The following is a 21,473-nucleotide window of genomic DNA, read 5'->3' as shown; positions in this document are numbered from 1 at the left end:
TTCAAGGAGACCATATTCGTAGGAGTCATGATTTGGAGATGCCGGTGTTGGACTGGGGTGTACAAAGTTAAAAATCACACAACACCAGGTTATAGTCCAATAGGTTTAATTGGAAGCACACTAGCTTTTGGAGCGGCGCTCCACTTGCACCTGCAAATAAGAAACATTCTGGATTGTTTATCTTATCAAACCCTTTCAGAATTTTAAAAGGCTGCTACAGGGTCCAGAGTAAAGAACTCCAGTTTCTCCTACTCTGGTAATCATCATGGTAAAATTACCAAAGTACCAAACATCAAGGGTGGGAAGCAGAAAAGAGGAAACTTTAAGTGAGTTAGCTTGACATCAGTTGTGGGGAAGGTGAGAGTTGATCATTGCTGTATTTACAGATTAAACACAAATAATCAGAGTAAGTCAGCATGGTTTTGTCAAAGTTACAACACATTAAACCAATTTACTGGAGTTATTTGAAGGAGAAACATGCACTGCGGATAAAAGGTCAGCCTGTAGATGTACTGTACTTGAATTTCCAGAAGGCATTTGGCAAAGCGCCACATCATCAATGTCTTTAGAACGAAAGCTCATAGTATAGGGGCAACAGATGAACATGGACAGAAGATAAGCTGGCTGGCAAAAAACAGTGATATGCATAAATAGATCTTTGTTTGATCGGCAAGAATGTTATGAGTGGATTCCTGCAATGGGCTGTGCTAGAAAGTCAACATTGTTAGTTACATGAAAGATTGAGGAGCAAATGCACGGTAGCTAAATTTGCATAAGACCACAACGATAGGAACTAACAATATGAAGATAAAGAGGAGACAGATTATAGATGGATGGAATGACTAAGCAAAAAAATTCTGACAGGTGGAGTATAATGTGGGAAAACTTGTCATTATATAATCAGATTTATATAGCATGGAAACAGACTCTTTACCTTACTTGTCTGTACTAACCAGATATCCTAAACTAATCTAGTCCCATTAGTCAGCATATCCCACTAAACCCTTTTTTTTCATTAACCCATCAGATGCCTTTTAAAATGTTGTAATTGTACCAGCTTTCACCACTTCTGTTGGCAGCTAATTCCGTACACGCACCACCCTCTGTGTGGAAAAGTTGCTTGTCAGGTCCCTTTTAAATCTTTCTCCTCTCACCTTAGTCCTTTGCCCTCTAGTTTTGGACTTGTCTATCATGGAAAAAAATTACATTGGCTATTCACCCTATAAATGCCCCTCATGATTTTTATAAACCTCTAGCTTGTCCCGTCAGCATTCAACGCTCCAGGAGAAAATAGCCCCAGCCTATTCAACCTCTCCCTATAGCTTAAATCCTCCAATATCCTTGTAAATCTTTGAGAGCTTTCAACTTTAATATCTTTCCTGTAGCAGGGAAACCAGAACTGAATGAAGTATTCCAAAAGTGGCCTCACCAAATATTCTGTGCAGCTGCAACATGATATCCTAACTCCTATACTCAATACACTGACTAATGAAGACAAGTGTGCCAAAGAAGCTCTTTCACTACAAAGAACATTACAGCACAGGAACAGGCCCTTCGGTTCGCCAAGCCTGTGCTGATCTAGATCCTCTATCTAAGTCTGCCACCTATTTTCTAAGATCTGTATCCCTTTGCTCCCTGCCCATTCATGTATCTGTCCAGATACATTTTAAACGATGCTATCTTTCCTGCCCCTAACACCTCTGTTGGCAACGCATTCCAGGCATCCACCACCCTGTGTAAAGAACTTTCCACGTATATCTCCCCAAAACGTTTCTCCTCTCACTTTGAACTCATGACCCCTAGTAATTGAGTCCTCCACTCTGGGAGGAAGTTTCTTGCTATCCACCCTATCTATACCTCTCATGATTTTGTAGGCCTCAATCCTCTCAAACTCCTTCTTTCCAATGAAAATAATCCTAATCTACTTACCCTCTCCTCATGGCTAACACCCTCTATAAATTAGGCAACATCTTGGTGAACCTCCTCTGCATATTCTCCAAAGCATCCACATCCTTCTGGTAATGTGGCGACCAGAATTGTACGCAGTATTCCAAATGTGGCCGAACCAGAGTCTTATACAACTGTAACATGAGCTGCCAACTCTTGTACTCAATACCCTGTCTGATGGAGGACAGCATGCTGTATGCCTTCTTGACCATGCTGCTGACCTGCGTTGCCACACATCAATTTTCATCAGGAGTTTTCCATTTACTCTATTGTTCGCTCTGGAATTGTATCTTCCAAAATGCATCACCTCACATTTGTCTGGATTGAACTCCACCTGCCATTTCTCTGCCCAACTCTCCAATCTATCTATATTCTGATGTATTCTCTGACAGTTCCCTTCACTATCTGCTACTCCACCAATCTTACTGTCACTTGCAAACTTGTTTATGAGGCAACCTACACTACCCTTCAAATCATTTATGTATATCACGAACTGTGGTCCCAGCACAGATCTTTGTGGAACACCACTGGTCACAGGTCTCCATTTTGAGAAGCTCCCTTCAACTACTACTGTCTCCTGTTGCCCAGCTAGTTCTCTATCCATTAGCTAGAACACTCTGGGCCCCATGCGACTTCACCTTCTTCATCAATCTACCATGGGGAACCTTATCAAATGCCTTACTAAAGTCCATGTATATGACATCTACATCCCTTCCTTCAATCAACTTTGTCACCTCTTCAAAACATTCTATTAGGTTTGTAAGACGTGATCTTCCCTGCACAACACCATGCTGCCTATTACTTATATTTCCCATTTTCTTCCAAATAGGAATATATCCTATCCCGAACTATCTTCTCTAGTAGGTTCCCTACCACTGACGTGAGGCTTACAGGTCTGTAATTACCTGGATTATCCTGGCTACCCTTAAACAAGGGGACAACATTAGCAATTCTCCAGTCCTTTGGGACCTCCCCAGTGTTCAAGAATGCTGCAAAAATCTGTTAAAGCCCCAGCTATTTTCTCTCACTACCCTCAGTAACCTGGGATATATCCCATCCGGCCTGGGGATTTGTCCAACTTAATGCCTTTCAGATGACACAACACGTCCTCCCTCCTTATGTCAACGTAACCTAGAGTAATCAAAGATCTATCCCTAACCTCAACATCCGCCATGTATCTCTCTCTCTTCAGTGAATACTGATGCAAAGTACTCATGAAGAATCTCACTTATTTTCTGTCCCATACATATCATTTCTTCTTTGTAGGGTGTAGGTTTGCTCGTTGAGCTGTAGGTTTGATATCCAGATGTTTCATTACCTGGCTAGGTAACATAATCAGTGGCGACCTCCAAGTGTTACCTAGCCAGGTAATGAAAAGTCTGGAGGTATTATCCCCATGACCTGTCCTACTTGCCTATCTTCTTTTCCACCTATCCACTCCACCCTCCTCCCTGACCCATCACCTTCATCCCCTCCCCCACTCCATGCTACTTTCCCCCCACCCCACCCATAAGACCATATGACATCGGAATGGAAGTAAGGCTATTTGGCCCATCGAGTACACTCCGCCATTCAATCATGGCTGATGGGCATTTCAACTCCACTTACCAGTGTTCTCCCCGTAGCCCTTAATTCCTCGAGACAACAAGAATCTATCAATCTCTGCCTTGAAGACATTTAGCGTCCCGGCCTCCACTGCACCCTGTGGCAATGAATTCCACAGGCCCACCACTCTCTGGCTGAAGAAATGTTTCCGCATTTCTGTTCTGAATTTACCCCTCTAATTCTAAGGCTGTGTCCACGGGTCCTAGAGTCCTCGCCTAATGGAAACAATTTCCTAGCGTCCACCCTTTCCAAGCCATGCATTATCTTGTACGTCTCTATAAAGTGTCCCCTTAATCTTCTAAACTCCACCCTCCTCTAGCTTCTCTCTCTCCACGCTTCAGGCTCTCTACCCTTATTCCTGATGAAGGGCTTTTGCCCAAAACATCAATTTTGCTGCTCCTCGGTTGCTGCCTGAACTGCTGTGCTCTTCCAGCACCACTAATCCAAAAAATGAAACGTCTGGATATCAGACCTACAGCTCAGTGAGCAAACCTACACCCTAAACCTCAACCTTAGCTACAAACCTTCACAAACGTTGCATTTCTCCTTTGTCTTTGAGTGGGCCAACCCTTTTCTTAGTTACCCTCTTGGTCCTTATATATGAAAAGACTTTGGGGTTTTCTTTAATCCTGCTTGCTAAGGATCTGTCATGTTAGTTGTTGGCAACTCAATAGTCAAGAGGGCCAGATAGGTCTGTTGGGAATGAACGAAACTCACAGTTGGTGTGTTGCCTCCCAGGTGCCAAGATCCGTGATGTCTCAGATTGTGTCATTCGGGTCCTGAAAGCAGAAGGTGACCAGCCTCAAGTCATGGTCCACATAGGTACCAACGACATAATTAGGAAGAGGGATAGGGATGTAAGGCAGGATTTCAGGGAGCGAGATTGGAAGCTGAGAGCTAAAACAAACAGAGTTGTTACCTCTGGTTTTTTTAATCCATGTGACAGCAAGGCAAGGAATAGGGAGAGATAGCTGAACACGTGGCTGCAGGGATGGTGTAGGATGGAGGGTTTCAGGTACATGGATAATTGGGGCTCATTCTGGGGAAGGTGGCACCTCTACAAACAGGACAGTCTTCACTTGAACCAGAGGGATACTTATAGCTTGGGTGGGAAATTTGCTGGTGTTATTCAGGTGCATTTAAACTAGCTCAGCAGGGGGATAGGAACCTGAGGTATAGTTCCAGTGCACAGGAGGAGGGGAGTAGGGAGGGTATGGACAGGATTTCACAGTCACAAGAATGTGCTGGCAGACAGCAAGCTGGTTTGAAGGGTGTCTACTTCAATGCCAGGAGTATCTGAAATAAGGTAGGTGAGGTTGCAGCATGGATAGGTACGTGGTACTTGTGTTGTGACCATTTCAGAGACCTGAATAGAGCAGGGTCAGGAATGGATGTTGCAGGTTCTAAATCTTTCATGAAGAACAGGGAAGGTGGTAAACATGGGGGTGGCATGGTTAGTCAAGAACAGTATAACAGTAGCTGAAAGGACTGCTGACAAGGACTCGTCTACTTAAGTAGTATGGGTGGAGGTTAGAAACAGGAGAGGTCACACTGCTGGAAGTTTTTTTTAAAAATAGGCTTCCACAGAGTTCAAGAGAGGTGGAAGAGAGGATTGGCAAAACAGTTCTGGCTAGGAGTGAAAGGAACAGGGTTGTCATTATGGAGGACTTTAGCATCCCCAACATTGACTGGAAATGCTATAACTGTAGTACGTCAGATGGATCAGTTTTTGTCCAATGAGTGCAGGAGGGTTTCCTGACAGTACAGCAAAGGGCTGACAAGAGGGAGTCTACCAAGTACCAGATCCAGTGTAATGAACCAGGCCAGGTGTTTGATTTAGTGATAGGAGTACTTTGGAGAGAATGACCATAATTCAGTTCTGTTTAGTTGGTGATGGAAAGGGATAGGTACATGCCAAAGGTCAGGAGTTCGAGGAGGTAAGGACAATTATAATACGATTAGGCAAGACTTAGGGTGCATAGAATGGGGTAGTAAAATGCAGGGGATGCAGACAAACGTGGAGCTGGTTTATGGAACCGATATGGTGTCCTTGATGGGAGAGAGGGAGAGTGACTTTAGCAGGTAGAATAAAAGGAGAACACAAATTTTCTATAGGTATGGTGAGGAAAAAAAGAATGACGAATGACTAGGGTAGCAATAGGGCCAAACACAGAAGTGGGAAATTGTGTGTGGACCCTGTGGAGATCAGGTGTTAAATGAATATTTCTCATTGGTTTTCAATTAGGAAAAGAAGAATATTGTAGAGAAGAATGAGATACGGGATATTAGACTAGAAAGGATTGAAGCTAGTAAGGGAGACGTGTCCTCAATTCTAGGAGTGAAAAGTAGACAAGTCCTTTGGGCTAGATGGGATTTATCAGAGGAATCTCTGGGAAGCTAGGGAGGTGGTGTTGGAGCCTTTTTCTTTGAAATTTGAATCATCATTGTCTACAGGTTAAGTCCCAGAGGACTGGAGGATCGTATATGCTGTGCCCTTGTTCAAGAAGGGCAGTAGAGATGACCTAATTATAGACCAGTGAGCCTTCCATCTGTTGTAGGAAAAGTTTTGGAAAGGATTATGAGAGATATGATTTATAATCATCTCAAGCAACAATTTGATTGCAGGTAGTCAACATGATTTCATCAAGGGCAGGTCATGTCTCACAAACCTTTTTTTTTGGAGAAGGTGACCAAGCATATGGATGAGGATAGAGCAGTTGATGTGGTGTACATGGACTTCAGTAAAGCCTTTGATAAGGTTCCACATGGTAGGCTATTGGAGAAAATGCAGAGGGATGGGATTGAGGGCGTTTTAGCTGTTTGGATTAGAAACTGGCTTTCTGTAAGGAGGCAGGGTGTGGTGGTTGATGGAAAATATTCAGCCTGGAGTCTGGTTACTAGTGGTGTGCCACAAGGATCTGTTTTGGGACCACTGCTGTTTGTCATTTTTATAAATGACTTAGATAAAGGCACAGGTGGATGACTTGGTAAGTTTGCAGATGACATTAAAGTTGGTGGAGTAGTGGACAGTGTGGAAGAATGTTGCAGGCTGTAGGGTGACTTGCATAAACTGCAGAATTGGGCTGAGGTGGCAAATGGAGTTCAACGCAGATAAAGTATGTGAGGTGATTCACTTTGGGAAGAACAAGCAGGCAGAATACTGGGTCAATTGAAAGATTCTTGGTAGCATGGATGTGCAGAGGGATCTTGGAGTCCATGTACATAGATCCCTGAAAGTTGCCACCCAGGTTGATAGTGCTGTTAAGATGGCATATGGTGGGTTTGGTTTTATTGGTAGAGGGACTTCATTCTGGAGCTGTAATGTCACACTGCAACTATACAAAGTGCTAGTGCAGCCATACTTGGAATATTGTGTACAGTTCTGGTCACCATATTTCAGGAAGGAAGGATGTGGAAGCATTGGAAATGTGCAGAGGAGATTTACATGGATGTTGCCTGGTCTAGTCTGCCGGGAAGGTCTTGAGGAAAAGCTGAGACACTTGGGATTGTTCTCCTTGGAAAGGCAGCAGCTAAGAGGGGATTTGATAGAGACATACATAAGAGGATTAGATAAAGTAGACAGTGAAAGTCTTTTTTTCCCTAGGATGATGTCAGCTTGTACAAGGGGGCTTGGCTACAAATTGAGGAGTGATAGATTTAAGACAGATGTCAGAGGCAGGTTCTTCACTCAGTAGCAAGGGTGTGGACTGCCCTGCCTGCCAGTGTAGTTAACTCAGCCACATTAGGGAGATTTAAAACAATCCTTGGATAACCACATGGATTATGGGATAGTGTAAGGGAATGGGCTTAGATTAGTTCACAGGTCGGATCAACATCGAAGGCCGAAGGGCCTGTTCTGCACTATATTGTTCTAAGTTCAAAAGATTGAGCTCAATTTTGGTGTATAGAAATTCAGTTTAAAGACAATAAATTTTGCCAATTTAGGTACAGTGTTGTGAAATCAGGAGAAAATAATTCATTCTTACTGTACTATAACTATCAGTGATGATAATTATCCAACAGCCTCAAATTCCATTGCTTTGATGTTTTTATTTTAAAAATATCTTGAGAAATAAAATCTACTTTATTTCATTATGCATTAACATCTGTGAAATGTGGTGATGTAAGTGTATTGAATAAATATCTGTTTAAGCAATATACAGTTTCGATTCAAGTGCATTTAAATACAAGACATCTTTTGCAACATGAAAAATATCATTGAATGATGTAGCACAGTCCCATCGCAACCTATAAGGTAATTTGATTGCAAGTACAAACTTTGACCCATTTTCAGTGAAAAATAACCATCTTTATATTCATAATTTACTCTAAAACAAAGATCATCCTATATTTAAGTTAGTCTGAAATGCATCAATTTTACACTAACATTTTCTAAGTATTAGGTCTCCAGTTTAATCTGTTACACTTAAAATACATCAATGTTGAAGGCAAGCTGTAAAAAGTTACCAATTATTAAAAGCCCTGCTTCAAAATACTGAAATAAAAGTCCAGCATATCAGATTTTGCTCCCCATTTCCAAATCAAAACATTATTCAGTTTGTGCAAGTTCAAGTGAATTTGACATAAAAATTAATAATGCTGCAGACTCCAGAATGCACTGGAGACTTCCAATGTCTTTCAAGAATGAATAAAAATGAATACAAGAGTAATAACTGCTTCTTGACCAATTGAAATTCAGAGTGGAAATACTCGAAACAAACAGGGCTCGTGATGTACTTGGAATAAACTTTGCCCAAGCATTGTGCATCTCATGTAATTTCAAGTATTTGAAGTGGATCTGAATTGCAGCAAACTTTAGCATCTTAAAGACATGAATGCAGCCAAAACAAAGTGAAATGCGATCTCAAGTACTGCATCGTGCAACAACCAGCCAGTTGAATGATGTTAGTCCAACCTCTGCAGCTAACACCCTCCAAACAAATAATGATGATAAACAGGCTAATGTTTAATAATATCTTGCCAATGTGGAGCTGATAAATTCTTCAAAGGATTGCAACGGATAACTATGAAAAGAGTATCAGGTTAAAAACAAACAAACAGTTTTGTTTGTAAATTGGGCAAAATCGGATAAAAGTGGTATTCTGCACCCAGCAGCACTAATCATGCCTGTTGAAAAAATCATTCCTGGGCAGTATAAATTAGTATACTGTCTAAAGCAAGTTTGAAAAATCTAAAGTTTTAAATATCTAATAAGTACTTATCCAAGGTGAAAGGAAAAATCCTGATCACCTCAATGTGAGGTACATTTGAAAGCCTAAGATTTTAAATTCTAAGAACGACGGTAAACAGGTCCAACTTCATTTCTGAAGCAGAGCAATTTTCTGTTCCCTGGGCTTCACAACATATTCTTTGTACATCGACCAAAGAACACCTGTAATAGAAAAATACTAGTTAGGATATAATCACCAATATTAGTATTTGAATCAGAGACCATGTTAACATTTAACACTAGGTTAGCTAACTGCTTAATAGAAAAGGGGTCAGCACTGGAGGACTGAAGGAATTGTGGAAAATACAGATGGGAACAGGTCTGTTCTTGCCATGGAGTCTAAACATCAACTAATTGGACTGAATGGCCTGTTCCTATTTTCCAACAGAAGTTAACTTTTTAAAAAAATTGAAACTCAGTTGAAACATGAAATTCCAAATAGTTTTGCAATTTGGGTTTTATTTCAAAGGTCAGACTTATGAGATGACATATCGGAAACAAAATTGACAATATGGGCCCTCTTGTGGCACTGTGCTAATGTCCCTACCCCTAAGGGGGCTAGTTCAAGTCCCATCTGTTCCAGAGATGTAACAACATCTGAACAGGTGGATTAGAAAAAAATTAGATCCTCAAGCTCGTTTAAAGACAAAACAGTGTACCCAATTCTCCACTGAGATGGCAAATTCAAGGTGGGCACCAGAGTAGGAATAGTTGACCCATTTTGAGATGGTACCAGACCTGTATGGATTTTTCTTTTAAAAAGTGGGTCATTATGCTTTCCTTTTCCCACTTGAATATTCTAGAATATAAATGTCCTCTGGGCCAGAAGGGGCAAGCTTGAAGTCCCATCTTCTTCAGTGGTGGTCAGAGGTTTTAAAACAGGTTGATTAAAAATATCCAGGCTTACAAGAATTCAGCCTTCAGAGCACACCTTCTGGTAAATTAGTATCAAAAGAAAATGAGGAAAAATGCATTCTCTGGAATTTGGTGATGGATATTTTGAAAGAAAGTAAAATTCATCCAACATGTCCAATTAGCATGATATTGTTCATTATAATGGCAATCTTACAAATACTGGAAATTATGGAATACCTATAGTCATGGCTCCTACTACACATCCCTGGGCAGCCACACGCATGTGGATAAGATGTACAGACATTTTTTTGTTTCCTCTGGTCTTCAGTTTGTACAGTCCATAAGCCACCACAGATGTAAACCCAGCAATCCCTGAAACACAAATAGAATGATTACTTTTTCCTGGAGATTAAATAATACTCAATAGCCAAACCCTAGAGAATCATGGAACTCTTCAAATCCATTTGCTTTTTTGTAAAAGGGGTTACACTGAAAATAATCATTGATTAAATTTGAGAGAGTTCCTATCGTGAACTAGTAGCCATGTGGCAAGGGTTGAGTCACTAAAGTCTAGTGTCCCTTCAAACGTTTGAAGAGCTAGTTTAATGACCACAGAATTATAGTAGCAAATGGAAAATTTGATATGCTTGGTCTCAGCACACCTACTCCACTCGTGTTTACATTTGCTTTGTCATTCAGCATACAAGGACCAAATATAGCAACTGATAAAATGAAGAATGATTTATACACAGCAACTTACCAATAGGGACAAATGGGGACTCCTTAGATTTTCGAATAAGCTTTGAAGTTTGGTCATCTTCTGAGGGAAGCATAGGAAGCAGGCTCACATTACTCGAAGACATGGTGACTGCAAAAATAATTAAAGTTAATCAACTAAAATAAAAGCTAATGTGGAGAGCTACTAGCAGCAAGGAAATAGCTAAAAAACATAAGTTATCTCTAGATTAGCAAATAAAAAAAGGTCAGAGAAAAGGAGGCGTACTATATTTCTAGTCAACCTAGTAGACTTACTCTTATCCCTGAAGCCGACAGACTTCCCTTCTCGCTTACTGCTTTCAAACAAGTATCATTTCCTGACAAAAATTGGTGTCTTGTTTCAATTTGATTCAGAATCTGAAAGTGATTTGCACAAATACGTAATCCAAGCTAAAAAAGCACACTTCTCATAAACCACCTGATTTTCTGACTGTCTCAACCACTGGGTTTGGTTTACAGGAAATCCTCATTTACATGGAACAAGGAACATAGCCCATGAATTACTCATGTGCAAGTCATAATGACATGACAATTTCTGGCTATTTCAGCAAACAATGCAGATTGGAAAAGTAAAACCAGGAGTGGAGAGAGTTGTAAATTAAATACAGAGAGGCTGAATAAACTCAAAGGAATACATTAGATTATTACACAGCTGGGATGTGCGAAATTAACCAGATCATCCTAATACAAGGAGATCACAATGTTAAATCACCATAATAATGGGCTGGTTAGAGACTTGCTGTCACTTCAAAAAGGAGAACTTTTATAGAATGGGTTAGAGAAAAAAAACTGCAAATCCAAAGTAGACAAACAGGAGACAAAGAACACAGCAAGCCAGGCATCAGGAGATGGAGAACCTTTTGTGCTTTTCATGAAGGTCCACTGTAAATAAGATTTCATGAACTGCTTTGCAGCTGAGTATTTTTGCTGTGTGTGGATATTGTTGTAATGTAGGAGTTTCAATAAACAATTCACACAAAATGGCACCACAAAAACATTGCGATAATGATCAATCTATTTTAGGGATGTTAGTCTAAGTATAAATACAGACAATCAAATCTCTTGCATCCATCTGGCAAACAGATGAGGCCTTGGTTTAGCATCTCATTTAAATGTGGCCAACTACAGTGCAACACTCACTCACAAAATGAGAGTCAGCTCAAGTTTGTCCCCAATTTTTGGAGGGATACTTAAACACATAATCCACTGATTAGAGTGCCTTCTAGACAAAAATTTTATCATCAACAAAGCAAGTCACCATCTCATCATACCACTACAAGGCCTAGGATGGGGTTGAGCTTGCTTTAGGTGTTTGGGAACTACACACAAACTTCTGACTAATTAACACTATGAAACTACACTTTGGCCACACAGACTGCAGCAGCCCAGAAGTCAGTACAATACTATTTTCAAGTCCAATTAGGTGACGGTGATAAATACCAGCCTTGATACACATCCTCAACCTTTATAAAAAGTTATTCTTTAGAAGTTGTGTATGGCCGTGCACCTATGATGTTTTTAGCAATTTCATGGGACAATGCCTTCAAGGCTATATTCATATGCCACAAACACTAAACTTTCTCGTTCTAAGGATTACATTATAGAATGGAGATTTGGGAACACTTAGATTTAGAAGTTGTGCGAGATTGAAAATCTGCAAAGTCACTCCATTATTTGAAGAGGAAAGGAAAGAGAAACTATCACCTGTCAGTTTAAATGCAATTTGGGGAACTTACTGGAATCAATGAGTGACAAGGAAATTGAACAGAAAGGCTGATCTACAAGTGAATACTGTAATGATAAAAGCAAAATACTACAGATTCTGGAAGTCCAAACAGCAGTCATTTGGGACACAATGTTACCTGTTTCTTGATCTACAGATGCTGCCAGGCCTGCTGAGTTTCTCCAGCATTTTATGGGTTTGAGGGGTAGACCTATATTTTACTAGTTGATTTTTTTCATGGACAGAAGTCTGTATGAAGGTGGTCTATATAGGGAAGTGAGAAAGTAATTGGACAAAGCTTTGTACAAGTTTAGCAAAAAATTGAAAACAGTTTAGTAAATGTTTAGGAGACAGGGAGCAGCAATAACTGGTTTACTGATTGGTGGAGTACATCAAATCTGCTACCTCATTTCCTCCATCACTTTAAAAGTAATAACTTGGACAGAGGACAAGGTTAATATTCACATCCAACCAGGTTATAATCCAACAGGTTTGTGAGAAAGCACAAGCTTTTGGAGCACTGTTACTTTGTCAGGTAACTAGTGGGGCAGGATACAGAGCACAGAATTTAAGTAAAGATCAAGTATCATACAACTGATGTGATGTATTAAGCAAACCTAGATGACTAAGTCTTTAATCACTTAGAAAGGGGATGTAGGTTTTGGTTGATTAATGCATAAACCCCAGAATTTCTTTCATGTCGCTGCCAGAGATAACTTAATATGTACAGCATGAAACAGACCCTTGGGCCCAACCTGTCCATGCCATCCAGATATCCCAACCTAATCTAGTCCCACCTGCCAGCACCCAGCCCATATCCCTCCAAACCCTTCCTATTCATATACCCATCCAAATGCCTCTTACATGTTGTAATTGTACCAGCCTCCACCACATCCTCTGGCAGCTCATTCTATACACTTTCATGCAGAGGGTAGAACAAGTTGCCCCTTGGGTCTCTTGTATCTTTCCCCCCTCACCCTGAACCTATGCCCTCTAGTTCTGGACCCCCCATCCCCAAGGAAGAGACTTTGCCTATTTATCCTACCCATGCCCCTCATTTTGTAAACCTCTATAAAAAGGTCACCCCTCACTTGGTGCTGGACAAGCAAGTCAGGCAGCATCCAAGGATCAGGAGAGTGACATTTCAGGCATAAGCTTATGCCCGAAGTGTCACTTCTCCTGCTACTCAGATGCTGCCTGACCTGCTATGCTTTTCCAGCACCACACTCGACAACTGCCTACAGATTGTTCATTTTTTGAATGACTAGCCCACCAGCTACCTGACGAAGGAGAACACTCAAAGCTTGTACTTTCAAGTCAACCTTTTGGACTATAACCTGGTGTCGTGCAATTTTTAAGCTTTGGCACATCCACATCTTGGACGAAGGGGTACGTGTTGTGCCTGCAAGTTTGCAGATGACTGCACTAGGTTAGGCAAAGTATATAATGCATGGGAGGGACAATTTCCAAAAGGGAAAGCTTAAGTGAGTGAGCTTCATCTATTCTAGGCTTGCCCGATGCAGGGTTAACATTTTGGAACAGCGAAAGATGAACTAGAATTTACTTAATCAGTGGGAAATTAGTAGTTGCTTAGAAGTAGTGGTAACATCCATGTTTGGCAAATAGAAATGCTGCACATAGTACAAAAAGTCACCAAAGAGGTGACTGAGTCAGCTATGGCACATTTGCTCCTCGGTCAGATGTGCATTCAAGGCTTACTCTATAACGAACAAAAATCAAGACCAAATGTTCCAACAGAATATTGAAGAGGTGCTGCATGATGTTTCAATTAACATTAGTTAAAGGCCCCATCTCAATAAAACTATTTCAAAAGAAGAGCAGGAGAGTTCTCAATCTGATTAAAAGTTAAGACTCCTTCAACATTAAAACTGATTCGCATCACTGTCAGATTTGTTTTCAGAAGTTTGCTATATGCCAGTTGGCAGCTACATTTCCTACACAGGTCGATCAATTTGTCTACAGCCCAAAGCTTACAATCTGAATTTTGATCGCTCAGGCCAAGTGCCTGTTCTGTCTCAGAATACTGAGACTGCATGTCAGCCTTGGCTTAGTTAGTCTCAGTTTCACTTCTAAGCCATAAGGTTCCAGTTCCACAAGGAAAGGCAAAGCCTTAGCAATCCGATACTAAGCACATGATCTGTTTGGATGGTGTGGATGAGAGATAGATACGAATGGAAGTTGGGGAAGCCAGAGTGTGGCTTCAGTTTAATGTTTCATCCAATCAGTACCGGAGGGGTTGACTAGCTCAGCTGGCTGGATTGGAATGCAGTGTGACACCAGGAGCATGGGTTCATTTCAGGTTTTAAACACTGAAAACAAAAATGCTGGAAATCACAGGTCAGGCAGCAGCCATGGACGGCGAGCGAGCAAGCAAGCTAACATTGGAGTCTAGATGGCTCTTCAGTACAGATTCCAACATCTGCAGTAATTTATTCATTATGAAACACTCTCCTTCTCAACCTCGCCCCTCACCTGAGGGGTGATGACCTGCGGATTAAATCACCAGTCATCCCGCTGTAACAAAAGAACAGCCCAAGTGACTTTTATCTTTACCACCCTAGATTGCATGTTTAGTTAGCTGAAACAGGACTGAAACACAGTGACTCAGAGGTGACAGCGTAACCACTGAACCTTGGCTAACCCACAGATGATCATCCAATCAAGAACAGCAGCACACTAAAATCCTAAATATGGTATCTGTATGTAATGCAAATGGAAAGGAAGCAATATCTTCAATCTCACTGACCCAAACTGATCAATTAAAAATGAACACTAAATCAGACAATTCCACATGTTGATACAAATTAATGCTTCTAGGTTTAAGTTATGACATTTTGCTTAAAAGCAGTATATAAAATTTCTAAAGCAACAGCATGAGTCCACTTTAAGGGAACACACCAAGCCAACAATAAATTAAGAGTGACAAATGTACCAAAGCTGCCTATTATCTACAATGATGTGGAGGAGCCGGTATTGGACTGGGGTGGACAACAACTCATTTCCAGACTCTACTCGCTGCCACAGCCACATGTCCTTCCCCCAACCCCAACCCCGCTTCCATTTATCTCGCCACCCCCTCAGCTCACAGCCCCATTCCTGATGAAGGGCTTTTGCTCGATTCTCCTGCTCCTCTGATGCTGCTTGACCTGCTGTGCTTTTCCAGCACCACTTTCTCCCAGGTTTAATCAAACAGGTTTATTTGGAAACACTAGCTTTCTGAACACTGCTCCTTCAGCAACATTCCAAAAACTACTGCTTCCAAATACCTGGTTTGATTGTAACCTGGGGTTGAGAGATCATCTGCAAGGGCAAGTCTGGAGTATGAAAGAATCCTTTACAGCTGTCTACATTGTGTAGTTGCCAAAACAACAAACTCAATATAATTCAGAGCAAGCAACCCAATGATTCGACACTCCACTTCACATACAAAATACACTACACTAATTGGACTGCCATTTTAGTGACACATTCAAATCCATGACCCCTAACATCTAGAAGATTGAGTGAATCAGATAAATCTGTATACCATCTCAAGGTTCTGCCTATGTCATACACCTCCTTGATTTTAGACACGCTTTCTTTCATCAGCATTGGGTCAAAATTGTGGCAGTCCCTAAGAATAACTGGTACAACATGGATTACAGCTGCTCAAAATTTTGCATTTACACAATCTCTCAACATCAGAATGCCCAACAGCACTTCTCAGCCAGAGTACAGTGGTGACAAGTTATGGAAGCAAATATGCATATGGTAAGGGCCAGATAAACCATAACAGCAACAGTGGTGGGTAAACACTGTCCCAAGAGAATACTGATGGGATCGTCATCAATATTAAAGTGGGGAATGTGTGTGGATGAAGTGGGTAGAGAAGATAGACATCTTTGAACAGAAAAAGGTCTCCTCTGACAAGGCAACACCCCTAAAACAGGTTAGGGTCAACTTAGATTTTGTGTTGATGTCACTAGAGATGGGAGGAGACATGAAGCTGCTAACAGCTGGACAGTTCACTTTGCCCTGTGGTGGTGGGGAGGGGGTAACACTGCCCATTTAGCCAGTGGGGGAGAATAGCCGGGCAGCACTGTGGGCTGAGCCACGCCAGAGACTGAAACAGTTAGATGGGGACAGTGGGGTGATGAATAGCTGGACAGCATACTGAAGCAGAGTCAGTTGGGTATGAACTGGACTGCCCATTAACCTGGGGTTAGTTTGTGGGTGAGTGGTAGAAGAGGAAGAAAATAGGACACCACACAGGGTAGGGGGTGGTGTAAGTTCCTGCTCAGCTGGTCCAAGGCAGGATTCAATCCCCAGCTTACCCTGGGAGGGGGAGCTAGGAGGAGAAATCCCAGAACACAGTACAGAAACAGACCCTTCGATCCAACCAGTCCATGCTGAGCATAATCTCAAACTAATCCAGTCCCACCTGCCTGTGCTTAGCCCACATCTCTCCTAAAGATTGTAATTGTGCCCACATCTATCACTTCCTCTGGAATTTCACTCCACACACAAACCACCAAAAAGAATTATCCCATGTCTTTTTAAAATCTTTCTCATCTTAAAAATATACCCTCAAACTTTAAATCCTCCACCTAGAGAAAACACACTTGCCATTCACTTTATCTATACTTATTAGTTTATAACCTCTATAAAAAGGTTACTGCTCAACTTTCTACACTCCAAAAGAGAGAGAGAGTGTCCCACCCTATCCTTAGAATTCAACCCTCCATTCCTGGCAAATCTCTTCTGAGCTCTCCAATTAATACAACAGCTTCCTCTAACAGGGAGAACAGAAACGGACACAGCATTCCAAAAGAAGCCTCACCAACTCCTGTACTCCAGTCAGAAGTCAAGCATGTTAAAACCTCATAAAAAGGGTCAATTAAATATGTACCTAAAGCCCTAGCTCTCTGTTGTATAACATTACCCAAGGAGGTAGTGAGATGGAGAGAACTGCAGATGCTGGAGGAGATGCAGAGTGGATAAGTGTGGAGCTGGAAAAAGCACAGGGAAGATGCTAGAGATGAGAATCAAGATCAGAGTGGTGCCATAGAAGCACAGTAGGCCAGGCAGCATTCGAGAAGCAGGAAAACCAACGTTTCAGGCAAAAGCCCTAAAATATTGACTTTCCTGCTCCTTGGATGCTGCTTGGTCTGTGCTTTTACAGCACCACCCTGATCTTGACTGGAAAAGCACAGCCATGGTGTGCAGAAAAATAAAATCGATCCACAGGTCCCGAGGAGGTGACCCATCATTTCAGACGGAAGGTTCCAACCTGAAACAGCAACTCCCTTGATACTGCTTGACCTGCTGTGTATCCATTCCCAATTTACCCGTTAACTGTGCAAGTCTTGCTTCACCAAAATGCAACACCTCACATTCACCCAAAGCAAGCTCCACCTGCCATTGCTCAGCCCATTGACCCATTTGATCTCTGTCACCCCTGTTGGCCCACCTTCACTGTCCACTACACCACCAACCTTGGGGTCACCCGTAGTTTCAACATTCTCATCTAAATGACAAACAAAAGTGGAGCCAGCGCCGACCGCTGGTCAGAAATAGGCAGGAGTCTAACCCAGCTCACCTGATCCGATCTGATCCGATCCGATCCGATTTGAACACCCAAACGAGAGAACAAGCAGCAACCGCAGACACCGGCTCCAACTGAGCTCGCGGCCCCTCCGAGCCGGTGAATGTCACCTCGCGGGGGAGGGGCGGGGGCCGGAACTGACGTCACGCGCGGTGGGTGTGTGACGCCAGAGCACGGACCTCGGGCCATCCTGCTCACGTGGCATTGACGTGTTAGTGACATTTACCTTTCTAGATCTATCGTTAACAACGATAGCTACGTTTATACATTTCAGAATCAAACCCCTGCGTCGATATTTATTCCATCGATCAGGTTTATCCGAATGGCTATCCGTTATTCTTTGAAAAGGGTTCTGAGCTTGCCGGCTGGTTGCTATGGCGACGCCGCCCTGCCATCAGACCACCGCTCCCTCACTTCAGGAAAAAGAACAGCGAGCGGTTGAACATTTACGTCATTCAGTTATTTAGAGAGTGACAGCTTTTTTAAATAACAAAAATATAATCGATCCGTGTATTCCGAGCAAATACGGTTTCATTCATAAAATAGCTTACGTCGTGGGACGCCTGTGTGATTGACGTGAGGGAAGAACCAATCGGCGGCCAGAGGCGGCTGTGACGTAGGGCAGATGTTGTGCAAGTGAATGGGAATTTTTGTTTTTGGGAAACTAACCCAGATTTCTGTAGACACACTCACACCCCTGTTGCTTAATACTTCGAAAGAGCCTTCCGGGAAAGGCTTCGCCCAAAAGTAATGCATTTTTTTAAAAACTGCACAATTATAATACCTTCCTTTCCCATCCAATAAGGAGGTAGCTGGATTTTCCCCAGTCTCAACGTGACAATGCAGTTAAAATGTCAATTTTATTAAGGAAAGAATTAATAAGGAATTAACCATGATAAAAAAAACACTACTTTTACACTTAAAGACAATAATATTAGCTTATCACATGCCCAGTCCACACATCCTGCACTGACCAATGGTCATGAAGGCCTGAATACATCGTGTGTACGCCTTATGGGTCATCTGTTCTTCAATGAAGTAGAGGAAGAGGGGTAGATTACAACCATCCCTAACCCCTTATCCTTCCCCTCCCCCTGCCACTAGACCCTCATTTTGTTAAGGAAGACAGAGTTTTTGCCCGAAACGTAGACTCTCCTACTCCTCAGATGCTGCCTGACTGCTGTGCTAATCCAGCATCACACGTTCGACCCTCGTTTTGTTAACCCTTCCAGAATGCATTACATTTTCAAGGTGAATTCCATTTGCCAGTGTTCTGTCCAGTTGAGAGGTCTGTCGATTCTCATGCACCTCAGATGCTGCCTGACTGCTTGTGCTTTTCCAGCACCACACTCTCAACTGGGGAAGGGGTGCATCCTTAGAGAGATGGTGGTCAATCAGACAAGCTGGCAGCTCTGCAGTCACCGCCATGGGAGATTCAAGAAGTAGCCGCAACTGGGACTGCAGGCTGTCCCTGAAGAAGAGGAACCCAGATTCAGGTACATCACAGACATCAGCCGGACCAGACTTTCAGACTGCAACAAGATGGAGGTTTGGACAACGTGTTGTGCTGCGCCAGGTTTGAGAGGTCCAGGATAGAGGATTAAAGGGATGGTGTGGCTCTGATGTGCAGGTTTGGGAGTGCCTCCAATGGGTCCCGGGTCACCCGAAAGAGCTTCCTCCTTCTGTGCAATACAACAGTGTAAGCTAATTGGCTACCCCACTATGGTGGGGTTACCCTGCTATGAGTAACACAGTGACAGATAGACATTGAGACATTTCTGTGGTCACTAATTGGTCGCATAAGAGCTTGAATAGACAAGCAGAAGGCTAGGAGAACACAGCAAGCCAGGCAGCGTCAGGAAGTGGAGAAGTCAATGTTTTGAATGTAACCCTTCTTTAGGACTGGCGGTGTTTTTTAAGGGAAGCTGCAGATAAACGGGGTGGGGGGGTTAGATGGTGGTGAGGTGAGGACAGGTGGAAACAGGTAAAGTGTACAACCTGGTTGGTGGATGTGAGAGGAATGGAAGGTAGGGGGAGGGGGAGGAGCTTGGAAGGGAAGGGAGTCAGGCGATGCGAAGGGAGGTTATTTGAAATTGGAGAACTCAATGTTGAGTCCTCCAGGCTCTAAGCTGCCCAGGCAGAAGATGAGGTATTGTCCCTCCAATTTGCGGTTTGATTCGTTGTGGCAACTAAGGAGGCCAAGGATGGTCATGTTGGAAAGGGAGTGGGAAGGGAATTAAAATGGGCAATGATTGGGAGTTCTGGTTGGCCCCTGCAGGTTCTGCTGAGATGCTTGGTGAACCATTCCCTTAGTTTATGTTTGGTCTCCCGATTTAGAGAAGACCTCATTGGGAGCACCGGATACAGTAAATTAGGTTGGGGGAGAGGCAGGTGAACCTCTGTCTGAATAACAGAGGCGGGGAAAAGCACATTGTTCGAAATAGGTGGACATCTGGGATGCTGGGGAGTGGAAAGTCTCCTCATCCAAGCAGATACTGGGAGCCGGACAAATTGGGAGAACGGGATGGAGTTCTTGCAGGATACTGGATGGGAGGAGGTGTAGTCTAGGTAGATGTGAGAGTCTGTGGATTTAGAGTAAACATCCTTCTGGAGACTGTCATTGGAGATGGAAAAGGAGAGGTCAAGGAAGGGGAGGGGGTGTGTCCGAAATGGACCAAGTAAATTTGAGGCTGGGGTGGAAGTTGTGGGCGAAGTGGATGAATTGCTCCAGTTCAGCCTGTGTACAGGACACTGCACCAATCCAGTCATCAATGTAACTGCATGAAAATGTTGCCCCCTATGTCGAAATGACGAAAAGCAGTAGACCCAGCACTGATCCTTGTGGCACACCACTGGTCACAGGCCTCCAGTCTGAAAAACAACCTTCTCCCAGCACTCTGTCTTCAACCTTCAAGCCAGTTCTGTATCCAAATGGCTAGTTCTACCTGTATTCCTTGCTAACCAATCTACCACGACGAACCTTGTTGAACGCCTGCCCTCTTCATTATTTCTTAAAAAAATTCAATCAAGTTCGTGAGACATGATCTCCCATGCACAAAGCCATGCATGTAAATCCTGTCCCTCAGGATTCCCTCCAACAACTTACCCACCACCGAGGTCAGGCTCACTGGTCTTTAGTTCCCTGGCTTGTCCTTACCACCCTTCTTAAACAGTGGAACCACGTTAGCCAACCTCCAGTCTTCCAGTACCTCACCTGTGACTATAGATGATAGAAATATCTCAGCAAGTGGCCCAGGAATCACTTCCCTCGCTTGCCACAGAGTTCTAGGGTACACCTGATCAGGTCCTGAGGATTTATCCACTTTTGTGCAATTTTAGATATCAAGCACCACCTCCTCTGTAATATGGACATTTTTCAAGATGTTACCATCTATTTCCCCACATTCTATATCTTCAATGACCTTCTCCACAGTAAACACTGATGCAAAATACTCGTTTAGTATCTCCCCCAACTCCTGCGGTTTCACACATAGGCTGCCTTGCTGATCTTTGAGGGTCCCTATTCTCTCCCTAGTTACCATTTTATCCTTAATATATTTACAAAATCCCTTTGGATTCTCATTAACCCTATTTGCCAAAGTTATCTCATGTCCCCTTTTTACCTTCTTGATTTCCCTCTTAAGTATACTCCTACTGCCTTTATACGCTTCTAAGGATTCACTCGATCTCTGCTGTCTATACCTGACATATGCTTCCTTATTTTTCTTAAT

The 21,473-nt window shown here is 42.6% G+C and overlaps 1 protein-coding gene across 1 annotated transcript; it reads right to left on the bottom strand.

Moving 5' to 3' along the window:
• Positions 1-7,715: 7,715 nt before the first annotated feature.
• On the bottom strand, positions 7,716-17,856 carry LOC132816164 (HIG1 domain family member 1A, mitochondrial-like). The gene is made up of 4 exons (XM_060825648.1): positions 17,737-17,856; positions 10,398-10,505; positions 9,875-10,009; positions 7,716-8,944 (listed from the first exon to the last, which is right to left on the bottom strand). Exons 2-4 carry the CDS (start codon positions 10,498-10,500, stop codon positions 8,871-8,873), a joined length of 312 nt encoding a protein of 103 aa, XP_060681631.1. The 5' UTR covers positions 10,501-10,505; positions 17,737-17,856; the 3' UTR covers positions 7,716-8,870.
• Positions 17,857-21,473: the final 3,617 nt, after the last annotated feature.

This window comes from Hemiscyllium ocellatum, chromosome 5 (assembly GCF_020745735.1).
Source record: "Hemiscyllium ocellatum isolate sHemOce1 chromosome 5, sHemOce1.pat.X.cur, whole genome shotgun sequence".
NCBI classification, from domain to species: Eukaryota; Metazoa; Chordata; class Chondrichthyes; order Orectolobiformes; family Hemiscylliidae; genus Hemiscyllium; species Hemiscyllium ocellatum.
Note: the sequence above shows the minus strand (reverse complement) of the source record. Positions and strands in the feature narration are given on the sequence as shown.

Bases quoted from the DNA above. Each gene is read 5' to 3' on its own strand.
- LOC132816164 (XM_060825648.1), bottom strand. From the start codon at position 10,500: ATGTCTTCGAGTAATGTGAGCCTGCTTCCTATGCTTCCCTCAGAAGAT. The intron at 10,010-10,397 runs GTAAGTTGCTGT...TTTGTGTTTCAG, and splicing joins GTCCCCATTTGTCCCTATTG to GGATTGCTGGGTTTACATCT. The intron at 8,945-9,874 runs GTATTCCATAAT...TTTCTATTACAG, and splicing joins AGTAGGAGCCATGACTATAG to GTGTTCTTTGGTCGATGTAC.